This window comes from Polyodon spathula, chromosome 14, assembly GCF_017654505.1.
Source record: "Polyodon spathula isolate WHYD16114869_AA chromosome 14, ASM1765450v1, whole genome shotgun sequence".
Lineage (NCBI taxonomy): Eukaryota > Metazoa > Chordata > Actinopteri > Acipenseriformes > Polyodontidae > Polyodon > Polyodon spathula.
In genome coordinates this window covers 1,715,995-1,736,484 of record NC_054547.1, presented here as the reverse complement: position 1 = coordinate 1,736,484, position 20,490 = coordinate 1,715,995, and the positions used below count along the sequence as shown (strand labels likewise).

At 42.9% G+C, this 20,490-nt stretch overlaps 1 protein-coding gene across 14 annotated transcripts in view; it reads right to left on the bottom strand.

Moving 5' to 3' along the window:
- LOC121327396 (microtubule-associated serine/threonine-protein kinase 2-like) overlaps nucleotides 1-20,490 on the bottom strand; it is a 111,555-nt gene that overhangs the window by 74,233 nt on the left and 16,832 nt on the right. For all 14 annotated transcript variants that reach the window (XM_041271422.1, XM_041271431.1, XM_041271440.1 and 11 more), the window contains exons 2-3: nucleotides 13,160-13,307; nucleotides 12,275-12,414 (exon numbers count right to left, since the gene is read on the bottom strand). In XM_041271422.1, coding sequence (XP_041127356.1) covers nucleotides 12,275-12,414; nucleotides 13,160-13,307 — 288 coding nt within the window. The remainder of the gene's footprint in view (nucleotides 1-12,274; nucleotides 12,415-13,159; nucleotides 13,308-20,490) is intronic.

Below are 20,490 nucleotides of genomic sequence, written 5' to 3'. Positions count from 1 at the left end.
AGAGTTTAGGGTTAGGGTTAAGGTCCCATTCACAGATGATGAGAAAGGCATGTGGAAGGGGATAAATGGACCAGGGGCGTATAAATAAATATGCTTGAGATGCATAACTAGCCCTGAAACAACATTCCTTAAATCAATGATATTTTTTTCAGCAATGAACACTCATGGTTCTGTTACTTTTTCTTTGTTCTTCCTGATATTACATCAGACCAGTGTGCAGCAAGAAGAGGAGTGTTGCCAACTAATAGGAAGGAAGATACAGCAACACCTATTTTAATGACAGCTCAAGGGACCTTCAACTTCAAGACTCATTCACGATAGAATCTTTAATACAGGATTTGATGGCATTTCTAATATATATGTATAGAGTAAGAGGGCTATAGTGGAAGATTATTGACCCGAGTCAATAATCTTCTATTGTTACCGACAGAGGGCTATAATGCCCGAAGCATATAATGCCACATGCAAGTCTTCGAATCTGGTGCCCTGGCTGTTTCAGCAAACGTCTTTCTTTGTGCAATGAGAACAGACCGAGCAAGCAAGCATGTTTCCACTTCTGTGTCCTCTACTACCTGTCATACTGGCCTGTGCTACAACAGGATCTCTAAAGCAGAACACAATCAATCGACGCAGGACCCCACACTTCCACATGGTTTGTAGGGGTTGATGCAATATCTTGGATCTATAACACATCTAGGGATGGAATGATCTACTGGAAAGAAGCAGCATCCATTAAAGCACATTACTGTATCACATTGGAACAACCCATCACCCCAAAAACACACACATATATCAAAAACTAACTGTACATCTCCTGGGGCTACAATATATTGAAATCTGGCAGAAAGCATACGGTACAATGCCCTACAGATCCACCATAAAACATTCACATCAATCATTTAAGGTTGCTCTGACCTTGGCCAGATCTGATCCCCGACATCATGCAAGGGAACGGGCCACAGCAGACAGCAGACAAGTCCTGAAGCAGCCTTGCCATCTGTGTGATTGTTACAGTCCTGGTACTGAACTGGGAAACACTTCCAGTTGAAAAGTCTGTCGCTGCATTTACTCAGTATTTATAAATTCAGCACCAAAGAATGTTTAATATGCATTGTGTTTTTTTAATTAATCTCAGGACTTTACATAAAAAATCTGCACAGATGTTCAGGAAAGCTTTTGTTTTGTAAAGCAGCCCTTGCTCTTTTGTTTTCATTGAAAGACTGGAGATATCATACCTGTGCCCACAGCTAGTAATTGAGATGCCTGCATGCACTGCAGAGGAGACCGGTGCAACCAGCACCTCAACCACTAAAGAGTCCTCCTGCAATGTCACAATAACGCACAACTGCACTGCACTGTGCATCTGCGCTTGATGCATTACCGATTTCACCAGGTTTGATTTCAAGAATTTGGTAGTGCAGCAAATAAAGGTCCCTACACTCCAGCTCACAGTGAGAACCGCTTCACACTTCACACGTATGTCTGCTCCCCTCCGTTGCTTAGTTATCGAATGCATGCCTGCTGTTTAATATGTATCTTTAGGTCGCAGCTGCACGTCGAGAGAGTGCTCATTACTTGAAGGACAGGAGAGGGGTGGCTCAGCAGCAGCTGCATCTCTCCACGCAGTGCAGCGAGCGACCAGGGAGCCAGAGCAATGAAATAGTCCATGCCCCGGGACACTAGTCTACAATGCTGTTGGGCATATTTTTAATAGTTTTTTGCTCCCAGAAGGACAAACTGAAAATGAAAAATACAATGTTAACAGCTTGTATTGTTCTTGCATACATAGGTCTGTGTGGTGTTTAATTTTCACAATGATCTCTTGATTTGGTGCACACACAGTAGTCAGATCACCATTTCATTGGGCTTGCAATAATCTTGACTGGGCATGTTAGGGTTAATGTGCCTGGTTGGCACAGGCATTCGGGGGTGACTGTTACAATATGGGGTGCACTGGTGCAACACTGCCAGGTATGGAATTCACAAACCCTACAGATACATATATTTAAAAAAGAAGAATTGTGATTTCATTACAGAGGCAATTAGCGCTTCGACTCCATTTCTCTTCTATCAATTAAAGTTAATGAGCCGAATGGGAAGCATGAATCCCACAGGGCTGCCCAACATGGGGCAAGCCGAGTGTGCAAGCCACTGGTTTAATGACTGAACACAGCAGCCAGCACCCTGTAATATTACAAGCTCAGCAGAAGACTCAAAAGCACCATTTGACAACTGAGGTTAATGTGTCATTAGACTCAATGAATGTTCCTTGTGAAAATGTACCGGTACTGTACATACTTACTTTTATGTGACATCTACTTCTGAGGCTGCTGACTATTAAATGCAGTGCTTAGACTAATCAAATTACAAATGTACTGGGATACCAGTCTGGAATCCCAAGGTCTTGCCCTTAGCTATTTACAACTGTATACACACACAGGCTCGTCTTTTCAGTGCTCCTGACTGTATCTCAAGTAAGAGGCCACATTGTTTTCTATGGGCCAAGGCTTTCAATGTCATGTTCCTAAAACACGACACACTGGAATCTTGCTGGGTTTAAATCGACCACAGTCACAGCGATCTCTGTCTCTGCAAGTAGCCAACTTGGGTCAAGTCACATCTGACTTCAGCACTTAAAAGTACGATACACTTCCTCTAATCCTCACTCAAATTCCAGGAACATTTATAATATTTAAACAAGAGCAAGAAAGTAAAGCAAAGATGCAGGCCAGTCCCTGAGCAGCACATTAACCCCTGCGGATGACTTCTCCACTGGCCTCATTAAAGGGTTTAGCTCACTAATCCCAAATGCAATAATGTACACTACATTACAATAAGTAAAAACAACTTCACTGCTCCACTTTGGCCACTGGGGTTTAAACTGGTTAACAATTTGAAAAAAAACCCATAAAATCAGTTAAAACCCTGTTTCAGGTTGTTTTAATGCAACTGATTAAACCGCCAATCAAAGTCCTAAAGTAGAGCTTTGTTTTATAACACCTGGACTGGGATGGGTCTTCCACAACTAGAATGACCCTCTCGAATAATCTGACAGTGGGCAACACAGCAGCTTGATAACAGCAGTAATGCTGCTCATCACTCTGATACATACTGTACCAGCGTCGTTGTTTCTGTATTAATTAGAGGCCTCGATTTACTGCCAAACAGTAGTTTATCAGAGGCATACACAATTCCTAACAAAGAACGCACGGTTCCCAGGGTTACCAAGCAGCCAATTAGCGTGATTGTTTCCAGCACTGGGTTTAATTTTAATAACAAAACCGCCAAAGCCAAAGAAAGAAAGAGACCAATTAATCCACCACACTGGCTCTTAAATTAAATGCTAATCTTAGCGCGCCAAAGCAGGAAACCGTGGGGTGGTTAGTGTCTTAATCCTGTCCCGTGTACTGTGCTGAACTGTGCTGTACTGTGCAGTTTAAAATATCATATTGCTGGGGTTTGCGACGGTCAGGCAGAATTTCATTGTAAAAGCTCAAAGTGTTTGCATGCTTTCCAGCAGAACGTCGAACCTGCTGAGGGGCCTTGAAAACGTGACGCGTCACTTGAGTGTCACATTAACATCCCCCACAGACCTACAGAACAGAGATGAGCCACAACGTAACCCAGGAGCTCGAGGTTACCCTCAGTACAGACAGAGAGGGTGAGCTGCTACACAACCATGTGTGTTAAACTGTCGAGGGGAAGGTTAATAATGACACACTAAGCAGGGTTCCCATAGAGACTGGGCTCTCCTCTGCCCCTGTCAGCTGGCAATGACAGCTTTCACCACAAGGGGTGCTGTCTGTGGTCAGGCTGTTCTGTGCCAAGCGCTTCATCTATTTTAGGTTTAAAGAACACAAAACAGGCTGTGCTCAGTTCCAGTCCAGTACTGCGCTCCTAAAATGAAATGTAATTTAATGCAATATAAATAGGTCGTGGTTTATAAGACTCCAGGTCATTGCGAGGCAACCCCATTTATATCACTGGCCGTCCAAATCTTCCGCTCTGCTTTCTATCAATCAATCGAATGTCTCGGAGACAAATCTAATTTGAAGGAAACACACTGCTGCTTTTCATTACCTCTCCTCCACCGCCGGACACTGGCAATGTTACCCTGTAGCGATGGATTACCACGGTCTTCTACCAGCCAATCCTCGCAGAGCTACTGAATGAAAAACAAGCGGTTCGCTTTTAATATGCGAGTTGATGTTAAGACACAGTTTAGCTAATTTCTTTTCAACTTTTGATCTGCTAAACATACAAAATATACAAACGCAAAGGTGAGTGTAAGGAGCAGAGCGTACACACGCACTGCAGGGGTGGTTACTGCAGTTTGTAGACTGAAATCCGGTATTTGCACTTTCGGCCAAGGCATGCTGGATTGAAACAACGCTATCATTTAAATCAGGCGAGCAGGGAGGATTGAACGAAAATGTAGTCACAAATGTCAAGGTTTAGTAAGACAATACAGAGACAAACTGCCTTATCGTTTAGGCTGGATGTGCTAGCAGGTGTAACGGGCAGCGTTGTGTGACTGCACAGTCGTCATTGATTCTGTCCCATCGGTGAGACGAGGTTAAAAGCCAAATGGAGACGAACTCGGCTCTTTTGCATAGCGGTTAGAGGTCCGCTTGTGGTGGACATGAGTACCCGGTTCATACCCAGCCTGCATGCTGTTATACATGCAAGTCTTAAGATTTCTGACACACAGAGAATTTGTTAAAAAAAAATGCCTGACTAACGTTAACAAAACAAATTGGTTTTGGTCTCTGCTTTTTAATTTTTAGCAAATCGTCGTGCAAGTTGCAGCCCACTCGAATGGGGATTAAAATTCCTTGTCTATAGAACACATCAGCAGGAGGGCGGCTCTGTCTGCTGACCCTCAGGCAACTCATATTAAAAAGCCACGCTGTGCCGGGAAGATGGAAAATTAAACCCAGTACACATCAGAAACCAGAGCAGCTTATTATTCACAATCATTCAAACCCTGCAGGTCTGTGGGTTTGACCTGCAGAAACGGAAACAGCAAAACATACAGTATGAAGTCAAACAAAACTAGCAATTTTACCAAGGACAAGACAATGGAACTGCAGGTTGCTCACAACAGGACTTCCCTCCAAGTACACTTGTTACAACCACGTTGCAGGGGAGAGAGGTTAATGGTTACACACTGGTGTACTGCATGTCAGAGCTCGGCTGAGGCTACATGGGTGCGTTCAACTTTTAAAAAGTCCACAGGATGTGCCGACTTAAAAAAAAAGGATACAATGTTCAAAGTCTCAACAAAAAACAGAAGCACTAGTGAAGCATGATATTTCAAACCATTACCAAGTTGCTCTTTAAACATTTTGGAAACAAACTCTAAAAGGGAGAAAAGGGTTACATTGAATGTCTCTACATAGCCAAATTGCTATACCTCCATTCTGTTAGAAAAGAAAAAAAAACTAAAACAAACATCAACTGTACAATACATCACACAGCAATTACTTTAAACAACGAGTCCCTGGCAGGTTTGAAAATACATTTTTAAACTCGTAATGGGCTGGAGCAGGCATATTTAATTTTTCATCTGCAGTTTAATTGCTTCTCAAACCCACTCAAGCAGCATGTTTCATTTTAAATGGGGGGGGGGGGCGCATATTTAAACATGCTATAACTGGAACACTGTGTTCTACAACTGAGGCTGGCGTGCATCATCAACCAGATCTGTGGCATTGCTTTAGGAGGAGCTCCCCTAGTTAGTGTGCAGACACTTCTGTATGCCAGACACACGAGTACTGTATATATAATAACACAATGAAGAACAGTGCCAGTTAAAACTAGAGAGCCATACTGTGAACTAAAAGCTTTGGAACAGGGACTGGAGACAGATGTGAAATCATTCAACAGCTAGAGAACAAAAAATTCGACAATCTGCAGACAGTACAGTACATTCGTTTAGTTAACTGGTCTGCAGTTCTGAGTGGAGTAACCTGTCCAATACTGCTGGACAGCTGTGCAGTTCTGAGTGGAGTAGCCTGTCCTATACTGCTGGAGAGCTGTGCAGTTCTGAGTGGAGTAACCTGTCCAATTTTTAAATATGGTTAAAAAAATAAAAGTGCACACATTTTCCATTATAAGGCATTGTTTTAATTAATCAGAATAATCATAGCAATAATTAAAACAGCAACATTAATAATAGTTGCTTGTAGCTCCAGTGTCAATTTAAATTGAACATTTATTTTACAGGAATCATTAAAAATGAAATACTTAAGGGCACAGTTATGCTCGCCAATGCACTTAAAATTGATGAGCGCGATTCACACAACAGTTTGAGTCTGAGGTCCGCAGTTGCTGGCTTCTGTTCTATCTAAAAATACAATCCCATACATTTAGCAAGAGGTTAATTCTAAAGCAAAACAACGACAACAACACGCATATTAACCACAAGGGATCCCATTGTTTAAAGCTGAACAGTGCCAACATGGTTGCTTTCCACTGACCTTCAAAAGCAGCACCTGTCTGCTTTCATGACAGCCAAACAGGAGGATTAAAAGGCTTGGTTTGTGGGTGATGTATCACATGCACCAGCCCTATTGTATCACAGAAAGGATGCCTTTGAAATGTATCATCAGTACATCAAGCAGAAGAAAAAGGCTGGTTTATTAATAGGTGCTTGAGTGTTAAGAATAATAGATCAGATAGAAAATGAAAGAAGGAATAAAGAAAGAAAATGGTTAAAACAACCTGCAATTGGGCACAGAACAAGCAGCACAAAGGAGTGCAAACAGAATCAGTGTTCGTCAGGAATTAAACAGAACCTGGGTGTATTTCGTGCAGCTTTGTATCTGTAAAGGAGTATGTAAAACAGAAGAAGGTACTTTTTTAGGCAACCCCTTGCTATGATTTTGCTGATATTTTCACCAAAATCTCACGATCATGTAGGATTCAGCTGAAGGAATCAGACACCACCACTACTGTCTGAAAAAGAGTGTCTATTAGCCAGCTGAGGAAAGAGACGGGTTTATACAGGGATGTTATCAACAGCCACGCTCTCAAAGAAAAAAGAAAGGGTTTTCACTGTGACGTTTGATGCCCCTGGCAATGAAAAAAAAACAAAACACACAAAGGCTTGAGCAATAGCTACATAAATCTCAAAATAAGACATTCTAAAAGAGTTCAGGGAACAGATATTTTGGTTTTCAATCCAAAACATAATGCAAGGCCTGTGCAAAGGTGAATTCAAGGTATCCTCCATTAATAATCTGGTATATATCAGTGGTGGCTGTGAGTAGCCACATTAAAACAGGGATTTTAGTTTTTCATCTGTTATTGATAAATGACCATTCATAACTAAAGGAGCAATTTTACAAAAATAGGGTTCTAAGACGGTTCCCGACAGCTGTGAGCAGGTGTTATTTGTGAGGGTGTTTTGGAGGTGCAGGAGAGTAGGGGAGCTGGAAGAAGTCACTGATGACTTACAGGAGCGCTCTTCATTCATCCTTTCATTATAGGAAATGACCCGAGATGCCCTTCTAAAAAGCCAGAAGAAATGTGCCGAGAGCTGCCTTTGTTTATTCTAATAGCTTTGACTGAACACTGCTGGACTAAGGAGAAGAGACAAGCTACATTTATTCAAACCGATTGTAATATAAAAAAACACAGGTATAGTGCATTTCAGAATTTTTTTAAAACTCTTTACTGTTTTATGCAACCAACTCGACACAGCCAGACAGGGCATTGGATCTTCATAACACGGTAACAAGTATTGTGTCAGCAGCTTAACAAGGCAACACAAATTCAAACTGACAACACACACACACTGACCGCAGGGTCTCTGAATGCAAATAGATAAGCAAGTAACTGCATGCTTTAGGGAGGCTAACAAGCAGACTGGATTGTAAAAAAGCCATCCCAGAAATAGTTCAGTGTTTGGACTTCACATTGATGTTCACATCCCTGGAAGAATTAGAAGTAGTAACAATTCTAGTAGCATATCATCCAAAAAAAAAAAAAAAAAAAAAAAAAACAACCACACACTCTAAAAAGCTAAAGGATTGTAACGTAAGAATTCGAGGACAGCAATATACAATCTCGTGAAATGGTACCGCAAACCCGAAACAAACAAAGACAGTCTAAATGACAGCATATCGAATTACTGTAACCAACGTTTACAGCCTGGAATTTAACATATTTTTAACAAGGATTTAAATGAGGCTTCCATTGCAAAGCAGTTTGATCCATTCCTGGTTTTACTACGAGTTTACTGAAGACACACCTGAGCCTGTTACAGCACCAGTACACTGTGGCTAATCAAGCACATTAAAACCTGGAATGGGTGAATAGGAGTCTTATTTCCATCCCTGCTTTTGTGACAGAAATGCAGTAAAAAGACTTGTAGTCTTTTTGTCTGATGACTTTCTCAGCATATTTCTAATATTATACTAATATTTCTAATACCTCGGGGGCTGTACTTTGTATTCAGATCTGCAAATCAATAGACGGTCTGTTATTTATGCTATTGTATTTGTATTGAAAGCAGTGTTCAGGTCTCTTATATAGACTCTGCTATTGTATTTGTATTGAAAGCAGTGTTCAGGTCTCTTACATAGACTCTGCTATTGTATTTGTATTGCAAGCAGTGTTCAGGTCTCTTATATAGACTCTGCTATTGTATTTGTATTGAAAGCAGTGTTCAGGTCTCTTATATAGACTCTGCTATTGTATTTGTATTGAAAGCAGTGTTCAGGTCTCTTACATAGACTCTGCTATTGTATTTGTATTGCAAGCAGTGTTCAGGTCTCTTATATAGACTCTGCTATTGTATTTGTATTGAAAGCAGTGTTCAGGTCTCTTATATAGACTCTGCTATTGTATTTGTATTGAAAGCAGTGTTCAGGTCTCTTATATAGACTCTGCCATTGTATTTGTATTGAAAGCAGTGTTCAGGTCTCTTATATAGACTCTGCCATTGTATTTGTATTGAAAGCAGTGTTCAGGTCTCTTATATAGACTCTGCTATTGTATTTGTATTGAAAGCAGTGTTCAGGTCTCTTATATAGACTCTGCTATTGTATTTGTATTGCAAGCAGTGTTCAGGTCTCTTATATAGACTCTGCTATTGTATTTGTATTGAAAGCAGTGTTCAGGTCTCTTATATAGACTCTGCTATTGTATTTGTATTGCAAGCAGTGTTCAGGTCTCTTATATAGACTCTGCTATTGTATTTGTATTGCAAGCAGTGTTCAGGTCTCTTATATAGACTCTGCTATTGTATTTGTATTGCAAGCAGTGTTCAGGTCTCACAAGACAAAGCACACCCTGAGACACCTCGTGCTTTCACCACCGTTCCGCAGGGTGAGGGTTGAAAACGGTCCCCCAGGCGACGCTGTTCCACACCGCAGGTGTAAATGAAAATGTAACCCTACAGCACACCACTTCTTGTTTGACAGCTTCAGTTTCTCTCACCACTTACTTGTCGACACAGATCAGACAAGCCAGGTGGATTTGTTCTACCCATTAGAGAGGAGTTCTGCGCTACAAATCTGAAAACAGTATTTAAAAAAAAAAAAAAAAAATGCATTTGAAAAATATTTCAATTAAAAAAATGGTCAAACTGTCATTCAGGTTACAAAATACATAACGAAGTCCGGTTTTAACACATACAGTCGTCTTATTATTAAGCCAGAGGAAGTTTGAAGTGATATATTTTATTAGAAGCATAGTAAATACAATGTTTTATGAATTAAAATACATTTAAGATATTACATGATCCGGGGTTTTTATTTGTTTCAACCTCTTCTCTTGTGTTCCTTTTTTTAATTATTATTCAGGCAGTGATAAAAATAAACCCAGCCTGTGCAGCACTCACTGCTGTGCTGTCTAGCATCCCCGAGGAGGTCTGTCATCCAGTGCCCACAAAACAGCACTTAGTCACGCCTGAAACAAAGAAAAACTGCAAACGTGGCTTCATGTGTTTACCTTTGACCTGGTAAACCACAGGAACCACAGCTCACACACAAGCCAGCCACAAGGATGGATCCTGTAGATAACCTACAAGAGCTACAGAGCTCACCTATTCAGATAGAATTCTTCCTGTTTACATCGTAGGTAAATAGTGCCACCTGCCAGATAGTGCAGCATCCCCTTGTCCGTGTCTATAGAGGGTTGAGCTGCAAGCAGCTTTGTGTTTTAAAAGCACACTAGTCTGGAATACTATTGGTAGCTACTAATTGATTACAGATTGACGTGAATGGGGGAGATACTGTACAGTTCCCTCCCTAATCCAATCGCTGAATCCCACTGGCAACCTGGACCAGCGGCAACCAGCCAAGAAAACAGCGCTCACAGCAAGCCCTTTCCATTCCTCTCTCTCTCCTCTCCGACATGGCAAGAGAACCACACCAGACACTGGGAGATACAGCCTGCACTAGACACTAGGAGATACAGCCTGCACTAGACACTGGGAGATACAGCCTTCTGTTTTTGGGTAAGGCAAAAGCGTGCTTGTAAATTACTTCCCTTTTTTTTTTTTTTTAATAAAAAAAGTTGCCCACTACATTGAAACCTGGTCGTTTATTATTTCAATACAGCTGTCCTTGTCCCCTAGTTTTATTGTTGCTTCCCCTCTCCACTTCACAACTGTTAAAGAAACACTAGTTCCATCTAGTGGGTACTCTGTGCAATGACATACGCTCTGATGCCAACAGATTTAGAGTACATCTTGAAAAGAACTACAATATTCAACAACATTTTGCCGACAAGATGCCTTGGTAGGTCCAAAAGCCAGTTTCACCCATATTACCCCTGTGCACAGCAACCTGACTGTTATAATCACACATGTTTACAGCTAATAAACTAGGGCACAACAACCTGGCACTGAGTGTGGTCAAGCCGCCTATTTATCAGACTAAAAACGGACAAGTTCATTTCCTCTATGATAAAAGAGTCAATATTTACAAGTCCTTGCTGGTTTTCTGACACACAAAACAATGCAATCACTCACGCATGTTTCAAAAAAAGACATGCAGATCTACAGTAACAGGGTTTCTCCAGTAAATCAATTATGAGGGTCTGTTTCCAAAACACATGACACATTGCTCACCTTATGGACACACTAAATGGGATTTGATCGATTAGTAAATACAGGAGGAGATGAACAAACAATGAAAATAAATCGAAATAGCAGCTAGAAGATTGCCAACATGGTGTAAAAGGCGAGTGGTTTTAGGTTTCTGTACAGCCCCTGTGCACGCTATTAAAACTATCCCAACTCCTCCATTGTTCAAAGTTGCTTCCCATTTGTTGACCATTTGCAGTTGCTGTTGCATTAACTTGAATGCCTTCTTTTCAATACAGGCAGAAATGTCTATTCTTCAACTGCTAGTCTTGTACTGTATGTGTAGTCGCATTTCGTTCTGCAATACCACACATATGCAGATGGCGACGCTGTTGCCAAAGAATTTCAAGTACGCCTGACTGCTTTTCTGCTGCAAGTCAGAGGAAATCCACAGATGTTGACTCGTGTGTTTATATATTATCTTGGTTAGAAATTCAAGACTCCCAGCTTGCTTACTGAAGTGTCTAAAGCACATCTTGGAATGTACACTCCATTGTTTTCCCTTGAACACATTTCTACCACTTACTGTTCACAAAGATGTATGGTAACCCACTTACATTACTTAGGAGCACTTGATTCAATTCCTTTGTAAAGTAATTGCGCTGGACCTACGCCCGGGGACCGCTTCATGTTGACTTTGAGTTAGCCATTACCTTTTTAACCCTTTTATTATTGCACATCCTGGTATGTACAGTTCTTTAAGAGAAGGCAGGTATTGCGGCCCGCTTTTGATGCCAGCATGATTACAATAAGAAAATCAATAACCCAGTGCTCACAGTACTCAGGGGTGCTCTTATTAAACTATTTATTTATTTATGTATTTATTTATTTATTTATTTTTTATTTACACCTCTGCTCGAAAGCAACACTTCAGTGCTTTAAAACAGAAAAAAGAATCAAGTATGATTCAGTGATCCCTGTGTCTTCACACATCTTAAAGAAAAAACATCTCTAATGGCAAGCTGCTGGTATGCACGCCTGACTGCTTTCATGGAACTAATTAGAAATGGAGAGCAGTGAGTAATTACCTAAAGATAAATCACATAATCTGCATAACTTCGACTGCAAACTAAAATATTCTGCAGAAACCGTGGAGCTGGACTAGGAAGGCGGGATGTTGTGCGTGTGTGCGTGTGTATGTGCGTGTAGGTGTATACGTGTGTTGTGATCACTCACTGGGCCGGTGAGAGATGGTGCAGACTGCCCCAGGGTCTGGTTCTTCATCCGGACCAGGTTGGTGGGCTCTCCTGGCTGTTGCCATGCCAACTGGCTCACTCCACTGTGCATGCTGCTGGATAGGGGGAGGAGCTGCTTCCCTGCAGATAAACACAAACACACAGCTGTCAGTCAGGCTACAAACCCTGAGTCAGTGCGAGTCCCCATGCTCCCTGCGTCAGTGTGGGTCCCCTGCTCCCTGTGTCACTGTGAGTCCCCTGCTCCCTGTGTCACTGTGAGTCCCCTGCTCCCTCTGTCAGTGTGAGTCCCCTGCTCCCTCTGTCAGTGTGGGTCCCCTGTTCCCTGTGTCAGTGTGGGTCCCCTGCTCCCTGAGTCAGCCAGGCTACAAACCCTGAGTCAGTGCGAGTCCCCATGCTCCCTGTGTCAGTGTGGGTCCCCCTGCTCCCTGTGTCAGTGCGAGTCCCCCTGCTCCCTGAGTCAGTGTGGGTCCCCTGCTCCCTGAGTCAGCCAGGCTACAAACCCTGAGTCAGTGTGAGTCCCCCTGCTCCCTGAGTCAGTGTGGATCCCCTGCTCCCTGAGTCAGCCAGGCTACAAACCCTGTGTCAGTGTGGGTCCCCTGCTCCCTGTGTCAGTGTGGGTCCCCCTGCTCCCTGTGTCAGTGTGGGTCCCCCTGCTCCCTGTGTCAGTGTGAGTCCCCCTGCTCCCTGAGTCAGTGCGAGTCCCCCTGCTCCCTGAGTCAGTGCGAGTCCCCCTGCTCCCTGAGTCAGTGCGAGTCCCCCTGCTCCCTGAGTCAGTGCGAGTCCCCCTGCTCCCTGAGTCAGTGCGAGTCCCCCTGCTCCCTGAGTCAGTGCGAGTCCCCCTGCTCCCTGTGTCAGTGTGAGTCACCTGTCAGAGAGCTGGCCAGACTGCTCCGGCGAGGTCGGTTGTCATCCTGACTCAGCTGCCTCTGCAGCTTCACCTTCCCAGTGGAGGGCGAGAGGTCGGGGTTACTGAGCTTCCTGAAGAGCAGGGGGGCCGGGGCTGCAAACTCCTTCTGCAGGGAGAAAAGAAGGAAGGAAACTCAAACCAGCGTTACAAGAGGGCCACAATAAAAACAACACCCACCGTACAGCCATCCCAGCGACCGGGCAAGGCAAGGCCATCACCACGGCTCGTCATGCAAGGGCCCTGTGTTGTTTAAAACAGTCGATTCAGGTAAAGGAATGCTGTTAATTTCAAATTAGGATAACACACCGTTGAGCTCCACAAAACACACGTGTACACTTAGGATTCACAACTTCTCAGACAATGAACTAGGCACATAGCAGGGGTGGAAAATAAGAGTCCCATTAAATAGCAGTTTGATCCATTCCTGGTTTTACTATAAGTTTAACAACACACACCTGGGCTACCTCTACATTGTGGCTAATCAAGCAGATATTAAAACCTGGAACGGCTATAACTGCTATGCAAGAGTGCAATGTGTTTTACAAATTGATATCAATCTACTGTATGTGAATCGAATAGTAATTTTTGCTGTAATGACCTCTACTAGTTAACTGTGCAGAATTAAAGTCACTGATCTTTCCAAAGATGCAAGGTGAGGGCAAAACCCTTTACTAAATACACTGACCCAACGTAACTAAATACACTGACCCAGTGTACCCAGCACTACAGTGGCAGCATCGCAACCATGACTGCAGTGGAATGAACACTTCCTCCTCCCCACACTAACACCTGGAGCTGCTAACAATACTGTTCACACCATATAATACATCTCTCTGGTTTTTCAAAGCTCTAGTAGTGACAGGCTATCCTCGTCTTTTATGCATTCCAGCTAAAAAAAAAAAAAAAAAAAAAAAAAAAAAAAAGTTTAATTTCTTTTTTTTTTTTTTTTTTTTTTTTTTTTTAAATCATCCCTTTTAAAATACAAATCAGCAATACAGGGAACAGAAAGCAGGTGAGGCAGGAAGTCAGAGGCTGGGTACAGGAGCCAGGCTAGGTGTCATTTCCTGTATGCTGTCAACACTTTCGAAGTCAACAGGGGAAGCCCAGATTACGGAAAATACATGCACTCTATGTATGGTTAAAAACAACGACAAACCAAGGATGTACCGCGCTGTCATTCCCCTTTAAAACAACTGAAATTAGACCCTGGCTACAGGATGCAGAGTCTGGGCATGAAAAGTATAAAACTGCACAGCTGCAATACATCTGTGTTATGGATTGCATTTTACACATGATGCAGTCCACAGAGTAGTATACAGAGGGAGTAGTTACACAATTGTGCAATGAAAAAAAGAAAGGGTACAGCAAGGAGAATGCTGTGCTTCAGAACCAAACATCGATCTTCCTGATCCTATACCTGACAAACAGGTGAGAGCTCCACCTCTCCAAGCAGACATGAATACAAGCAGGCGTCAGAGAGGTTAAAAGAGAGGAAACGGAGTATAAATAGTGCACTACAGTACCCCTCCGCCTCTCCCTCAATGCAGAGAGAAAGCAAGACCTCCACATTGTCTGCTTTTAATGAGATGTTATTGGGACTGCCCTCCTGAATTCTCCTGTGCCAGTCACACTGTGCAGAAGCTGGGCTGCAACGTTAAGCCACGTCAGCTCTCTCCCTGGGTCTGAAACACTGCACTGCGGAAGAGATCGGCTGCTGCAAATTATCAGTCTGTTAGGACTCGATGTCTGCACACACTCCACCTGCACGCAGCACAAAACTTCCTCCCACCCTCAGAGAGTGTGAGCCAGCCTGCAAGAGAGAAGGTACTGAGCTAGTCCAAACAGACACGAGACGTCTGGAATTAAAAACAGCCTGCAGATTTACCCAGAGAAAGCGTGACTCCCGTCTACGCTACATTGCCATTGTAATAAAAGTCAACCATCTGCACTTGTCATCGTGTTGGAGGGTGTTCAGTCACGGTTAACAGAACAGCAGTAGTGTAGGTCATTGAAATGGCTTACTATACACAATACACCAGGGGTTCTGGGAAGGCTGCAGAGTCAGCTTGTAGGCTCAGCTAAGAGGTCAGAGGGCCACGTTCAAAAGCTCTGGGGGGCTTGGGTTTGGAGACTCCCTGGCACAGAGCTTGTATAGAGATTGCTATCCAGTGCATACTCTACATTACAGCATTGTGGTGCAGTACACTGCACAGTCCCTGGCACAGAGCTTGTATAGAGATTGCTGTCCAGTGCATGCTCTACATTACAGCATTGTGGTGCAGTACACTGCACAGTCCCTGGCACAGAGCTTGTATAGAGATTGCTGTCCAGTGCATACTCTACATTACAGCATTGTGGTGCAGTACACTGCAGTCCCTGGCACAGAGCTTGTATAGAGATTGCTGTCCAGTGCATGCTCTACATTACAGCATTGTGGTGCAGTACAGTGCACAGTCCCTGGCACAGAGCTTGTATAGAGATTGCTGTCCAGTGCATGCTCTACATTACAGCATTGTGGTGCAGTACACTGCACAGTCCCTGGCACAGAGCTTGTATAGAGATTGCTATCCAGTGCATGCTCTACATTACAGCATTGTGGTGCAGTACACTGCACAGTCCCTGGCACAGAGCTTGTATAGAGATTGCTGTCCAGTGCATGCTCTACATTACAGCATTGTGGTGCAGTACAGTGCACAGTCCCTGGCACAGAGCTTGTATAGAGATTGCTGTCCAGTGCATGCTCTACATTACAGCATTGTGGTGCAGTACAGTGCACAGTCCCTCCCCTCTAGGGGATTAAGCAATCTGATAACAGCCTATTTCATTCTGCTCGTTTGCTGCAGCGTGCCCGGCTAATTTACTGGAGATTAAACATTCCCAGAGGAGGCTTCCACTGAACTTCTTTAACGCAGAAATGGGGGGAGGGGGGGTTTGGGGGCGATAACCTGACAAGGGAAACACAAACAGTGCAGACAGGGCTGAGATACCAGATCATTATTTACCGTGCTTACTAACTATTCCAGCAGAAACCGCCTCTGAAAAGACTCCGAGGAAACCTGCGGGTGAAGTGTGGTGATGAAGCATAGCATTGCAATGAAGCCAATAGGCAATGCTAATACACTTCCACACTACCAGATTGAAAGAGTCCTTTCAGAAGTTCTATTTTGCTTGAATACAGGATCTCAGTCAGCATGGTGAATAATGAACTAAGAATAAACAATAAAGAATCAAACTCTTCTTTAATTTCTTTAAGATCTTTAAGATCCAACAGCGTGTCCTTCGGGGATGCTAATAAGACTCCTATTGCACAGCAGTGTAACCCATTTCAGGTTTTACTAGGAGCTTGACTAGCCACAGTGTATAGGTGAGGTGTGTCTGATTAAACGCATTGTAAAACCAGGAATGGATCAAACTGCTATGCAATGGGAGTCGTCTTTCCATCCCTGACTGCCAACTTAACCGTGAAATGTGAATAATCGTAGGATGCACTAAAGCAAAAGCTAGCTATACTTTACAACAGTACGGCTTGAGATTTAGTTCCCGTGCAAATGCTGGACAAAGGCTTGAGATTCATTCAAATAAAACCTGCGTAGGTGTACTCGTACTGCACTCTACAGAGCTGGCAAATATGTGGATTAGTTGAGTGCTGGCCAATCAGCAGGGGAGATAATGACCAGTCACAGATCACTATATTCCCACTTAGAAAAAGCAAAAAAATATTTGCCTTTTTTAATGCAAGCACAGCCAAAAAACAACACAGTTCATTCTAAACGGTTCAGAGCAGCTCTAGATGAAACTACCGACACGGGTACCAATAAAACAGAAGCAGGTTCACCGCTCTGCTGCATTATTTACACTGCCCTCACCTTGAGAAATGCGCAGAGGCGAGACTCTGTAATGTAATGTACACATTAACAATTTATCACACCAGTCAAAGAAATTAAAACCAAATTGGTTTTCGAGTAGGGTCTCCCCGTGGGAGTTCTGTGCATGGAGATTTACACTGTTTACACAATTACAGGACTCTGCCTGCCTGGAAAGAGATCTACTGCACACTCATCATACAGACTAGGCAGTGGTTCTGAACCAGCACTGGCCTGGGTATATATTGTATATACTGTATAGTTACAGATATGTGTCACAGTCAATGCAAAAATCACAGTGGAATCCCCATCGAAGACCAGCAACTTTGTACAGCCAGGACGCACTGGAAAGGGCAGGTCCTCTGACTCACCCTGCACACCCCACGCTCAGGTCTTTACCAGGGAATGAGCATTACTATTATTAATAAGGATTTGTTTTAGTTTTGTGATTTTTTTTATGCTAGAAGGTTTCCTGGTATGTGAAAATGCAGAAAATGTAGCTTTTTGTGTACGTGACATTAGGGTTGGGGAATGGTAAAGTACTGACACATTTAAAACAGAGAAAGACATAAAAAAAATTAATTCTGGTACTCTCCAAAACTGGTCGTACTGTAGCCCCTCCCCCCTCCCCCCTCCAATTGGCCTTTGAGTTTCCATGACAACAGCATTGTAAAAATGTAAAGTAAGCATCTGATGATCACTTGCTGTAGATTAAAAAAAGCGGTTTCAATCAGCACAAATGACCTTTAATACTGAGGTGGAAGCGCAGCTACACATCAGCTCTCCTGGTGCGGAGCTAAATATTCCAGACTGATGTAGGGTGACAAATTAAACCTGCCAGATGCTTTGCAGGAACTTCCACACAAAAACTACACCCCAGACCTGACGTTCTTTCCAGTGGCGTTCGAAAGCATGTGCTTTTATTCCTTTTCCACAGTTTCAGAATGTGCCAGAGAAACTGTAACTTGTGATCTTTCTTATGGTGTTAAACTCTCCGCTGTATAAACTACAGCAGCACTGAGCAAAGCCAGCCCAGATGTTTGAGGGTTGTGTTTGTGCATTAAAAGCAGTGCTCGTCTTTCTGCCAATGCTGGATTGAAATGTAATACCGCTGGTGTAAAAGTTAAATAGCTAGCTTCTCAACTAATCCGGTCTGGTATTTTTCTCAGAGTGAACAGGAACACAAAACATGTGATAATCTCACGCCATGGACAGACCATTTCCCACTGGGGCGTGTAAAAAGTGAACTGTCACTGCCAAAGCATGATACTGCTTAGAGACTGGATTGGAGCTACAGTCTACTGTATACAGTGCATCTTTTAAAAGTGGAAGGCGCATGGTTTATAAATGAAAAGGCACACATACCCTAACCCAATGCAACAGTACAAACTTATTCACAGCAACAGCAGTATGCTGAACTACAGTAATTTACTTTGTAAAATGCAGTTGTGTAGTACAGCTTATTCCTGGCGAAGACCAAGGCTGTCGTTAATAACCTTCGCTCCCCTGCTTCCCCTCGGCACTCACATTCTCCGGATCACAGTCGTGCACCCCTTGGGGGGGCTGGTTAACCTTCTCCATTCCAATCACATGGATGCATTGCAAACCCTCCGCAGGCAACATTTGCTGTTCATTTTATTTTAGTGCTCTCGAAACGATAAACAAAAAAAAAAATCACATTAAAAAGGTAATATCAAACACAATCTGGTGCTTTACTATCTTATTACATCCACTACTCATTTAAAACAAGACGGCGATAGAAAAGAATGTGTGTGTGCGAATATATATATATATATATATATATATATATATATATATATATATATATATATATATATATAGTAATAAAATGCTAACTGCTTCTGCCAGCACACATTTCAATTCAAATGTCAAGCTCAACATTGCAGATTTTTATGAATACAATTTTATGAACAGTTTGATATTCATTTAAAAAAAAAAAAAAAAAAAAACTGTGTAAAGCTACTATTAAAAGAATCCAACAACAGTGTAGAACAGTTTCAAGAACACAGCATTTCAATAACTCGTGTCTCTTCTGCAGACATGCAGTTGCCCATTTCTGCTCCTCTTCTCCCTGGAGTTAGTCAAGCCATGGGTTAATGCAAATTCTGAAGCTAGCTGTGCCTTTGGAGAGTGCAGGAAATAAACCATATCATCAAAATCCCTGGCTGATCCCATTACTGGCTCAGGACAACACACACGACTAGCGGCAGCTGACAGCAGTGGCCTTTTGTATGCTAATGAAAAGCGTAGCTCAATACGAAGCCTTGAGCAACAACACCATGTAACTGTTCACATTGACTAATGGATTAATTACACAAGCGTCCTGCGCCCCGACAACCCTAACTATCTCTAGTTACCACGTCTTCTTACTTACGCCTTCGCCTCCGAGAATGAAACTAAACAAGGGGAAATGAAAAAGAGAAAGCCGAGTCTGAGCTGGGATTCCATGTGCATATTATCAAAGGGCCCCGACACAATAGCACAAAGTGTCTTGTGCATCATCACAGAGAACACATCTCAGAACCGGTCCCTGGATCCAGAGCACGTCTCGTTCCTTCAGAAGTGACAAATCTGCTTAACCAGGACATTAAACAGCTTCCCCAGAGGAACGGAAGGGTACAAACCGTGCTGTTTAGTTGTCTGTGGGAATAATGACTGTGAACTTGCATCCAACGATCTAAACTGAAGGAACAGTAGTTTGCAATGCAAACAGCTGTAACCAGAAAGCTTGGTATCAACTGCAAGATAGCCGAGCATGTAAAAAGCGTGTGATAACACCCAGGGCTATTGAGAAACAACAACTACGACTCTCTAATGTAGCGCCCTGTGTGCTGGTCAAAGTTATTATGTGCCTATCTTGAGAATGTCAGCTTTACTCCAGCCATTCCCATACTGGTGTTGCACAGGACTCGCTGCACACTGTTTCATGCAGCTCTCCACACTCTCATCCAGAACCCCAGCAATGCCCAGTCTTACTGCAGCTGGCAACAACTTCAAAAGCAGCCGGTCTTGGTATACCACGACTGATCTAAATGTGTTCTGTACTGAACACAAAGAAACTGTTTGGCATTGCATTTCCATAAGTTATCTGATAAGATATAATAATCACCTTCTGACCTCTACAGTGCAGAAAATTGCAGTCTGATGCAAATCTTCAAACAAAAAAAAATGATAACAGAATCCAAGGCAAAGCAGCAGATCAACTGAACATGCATTCTTCCCATCAACATTTCCTTGCAGTGTACTACACCAGGGGTGTACAAGCAAGGCCCTGGAGGGCAATTCCACTCCAGGTTTTACAGGTAACGAGATCATTAACTACTTCAGGGTCTGGGTGGTGATTTAATTTGTTCAATTAAACAACTTAGAACAGGGTTGGAACAAAGACCAGGAGTGGAAGGGTCA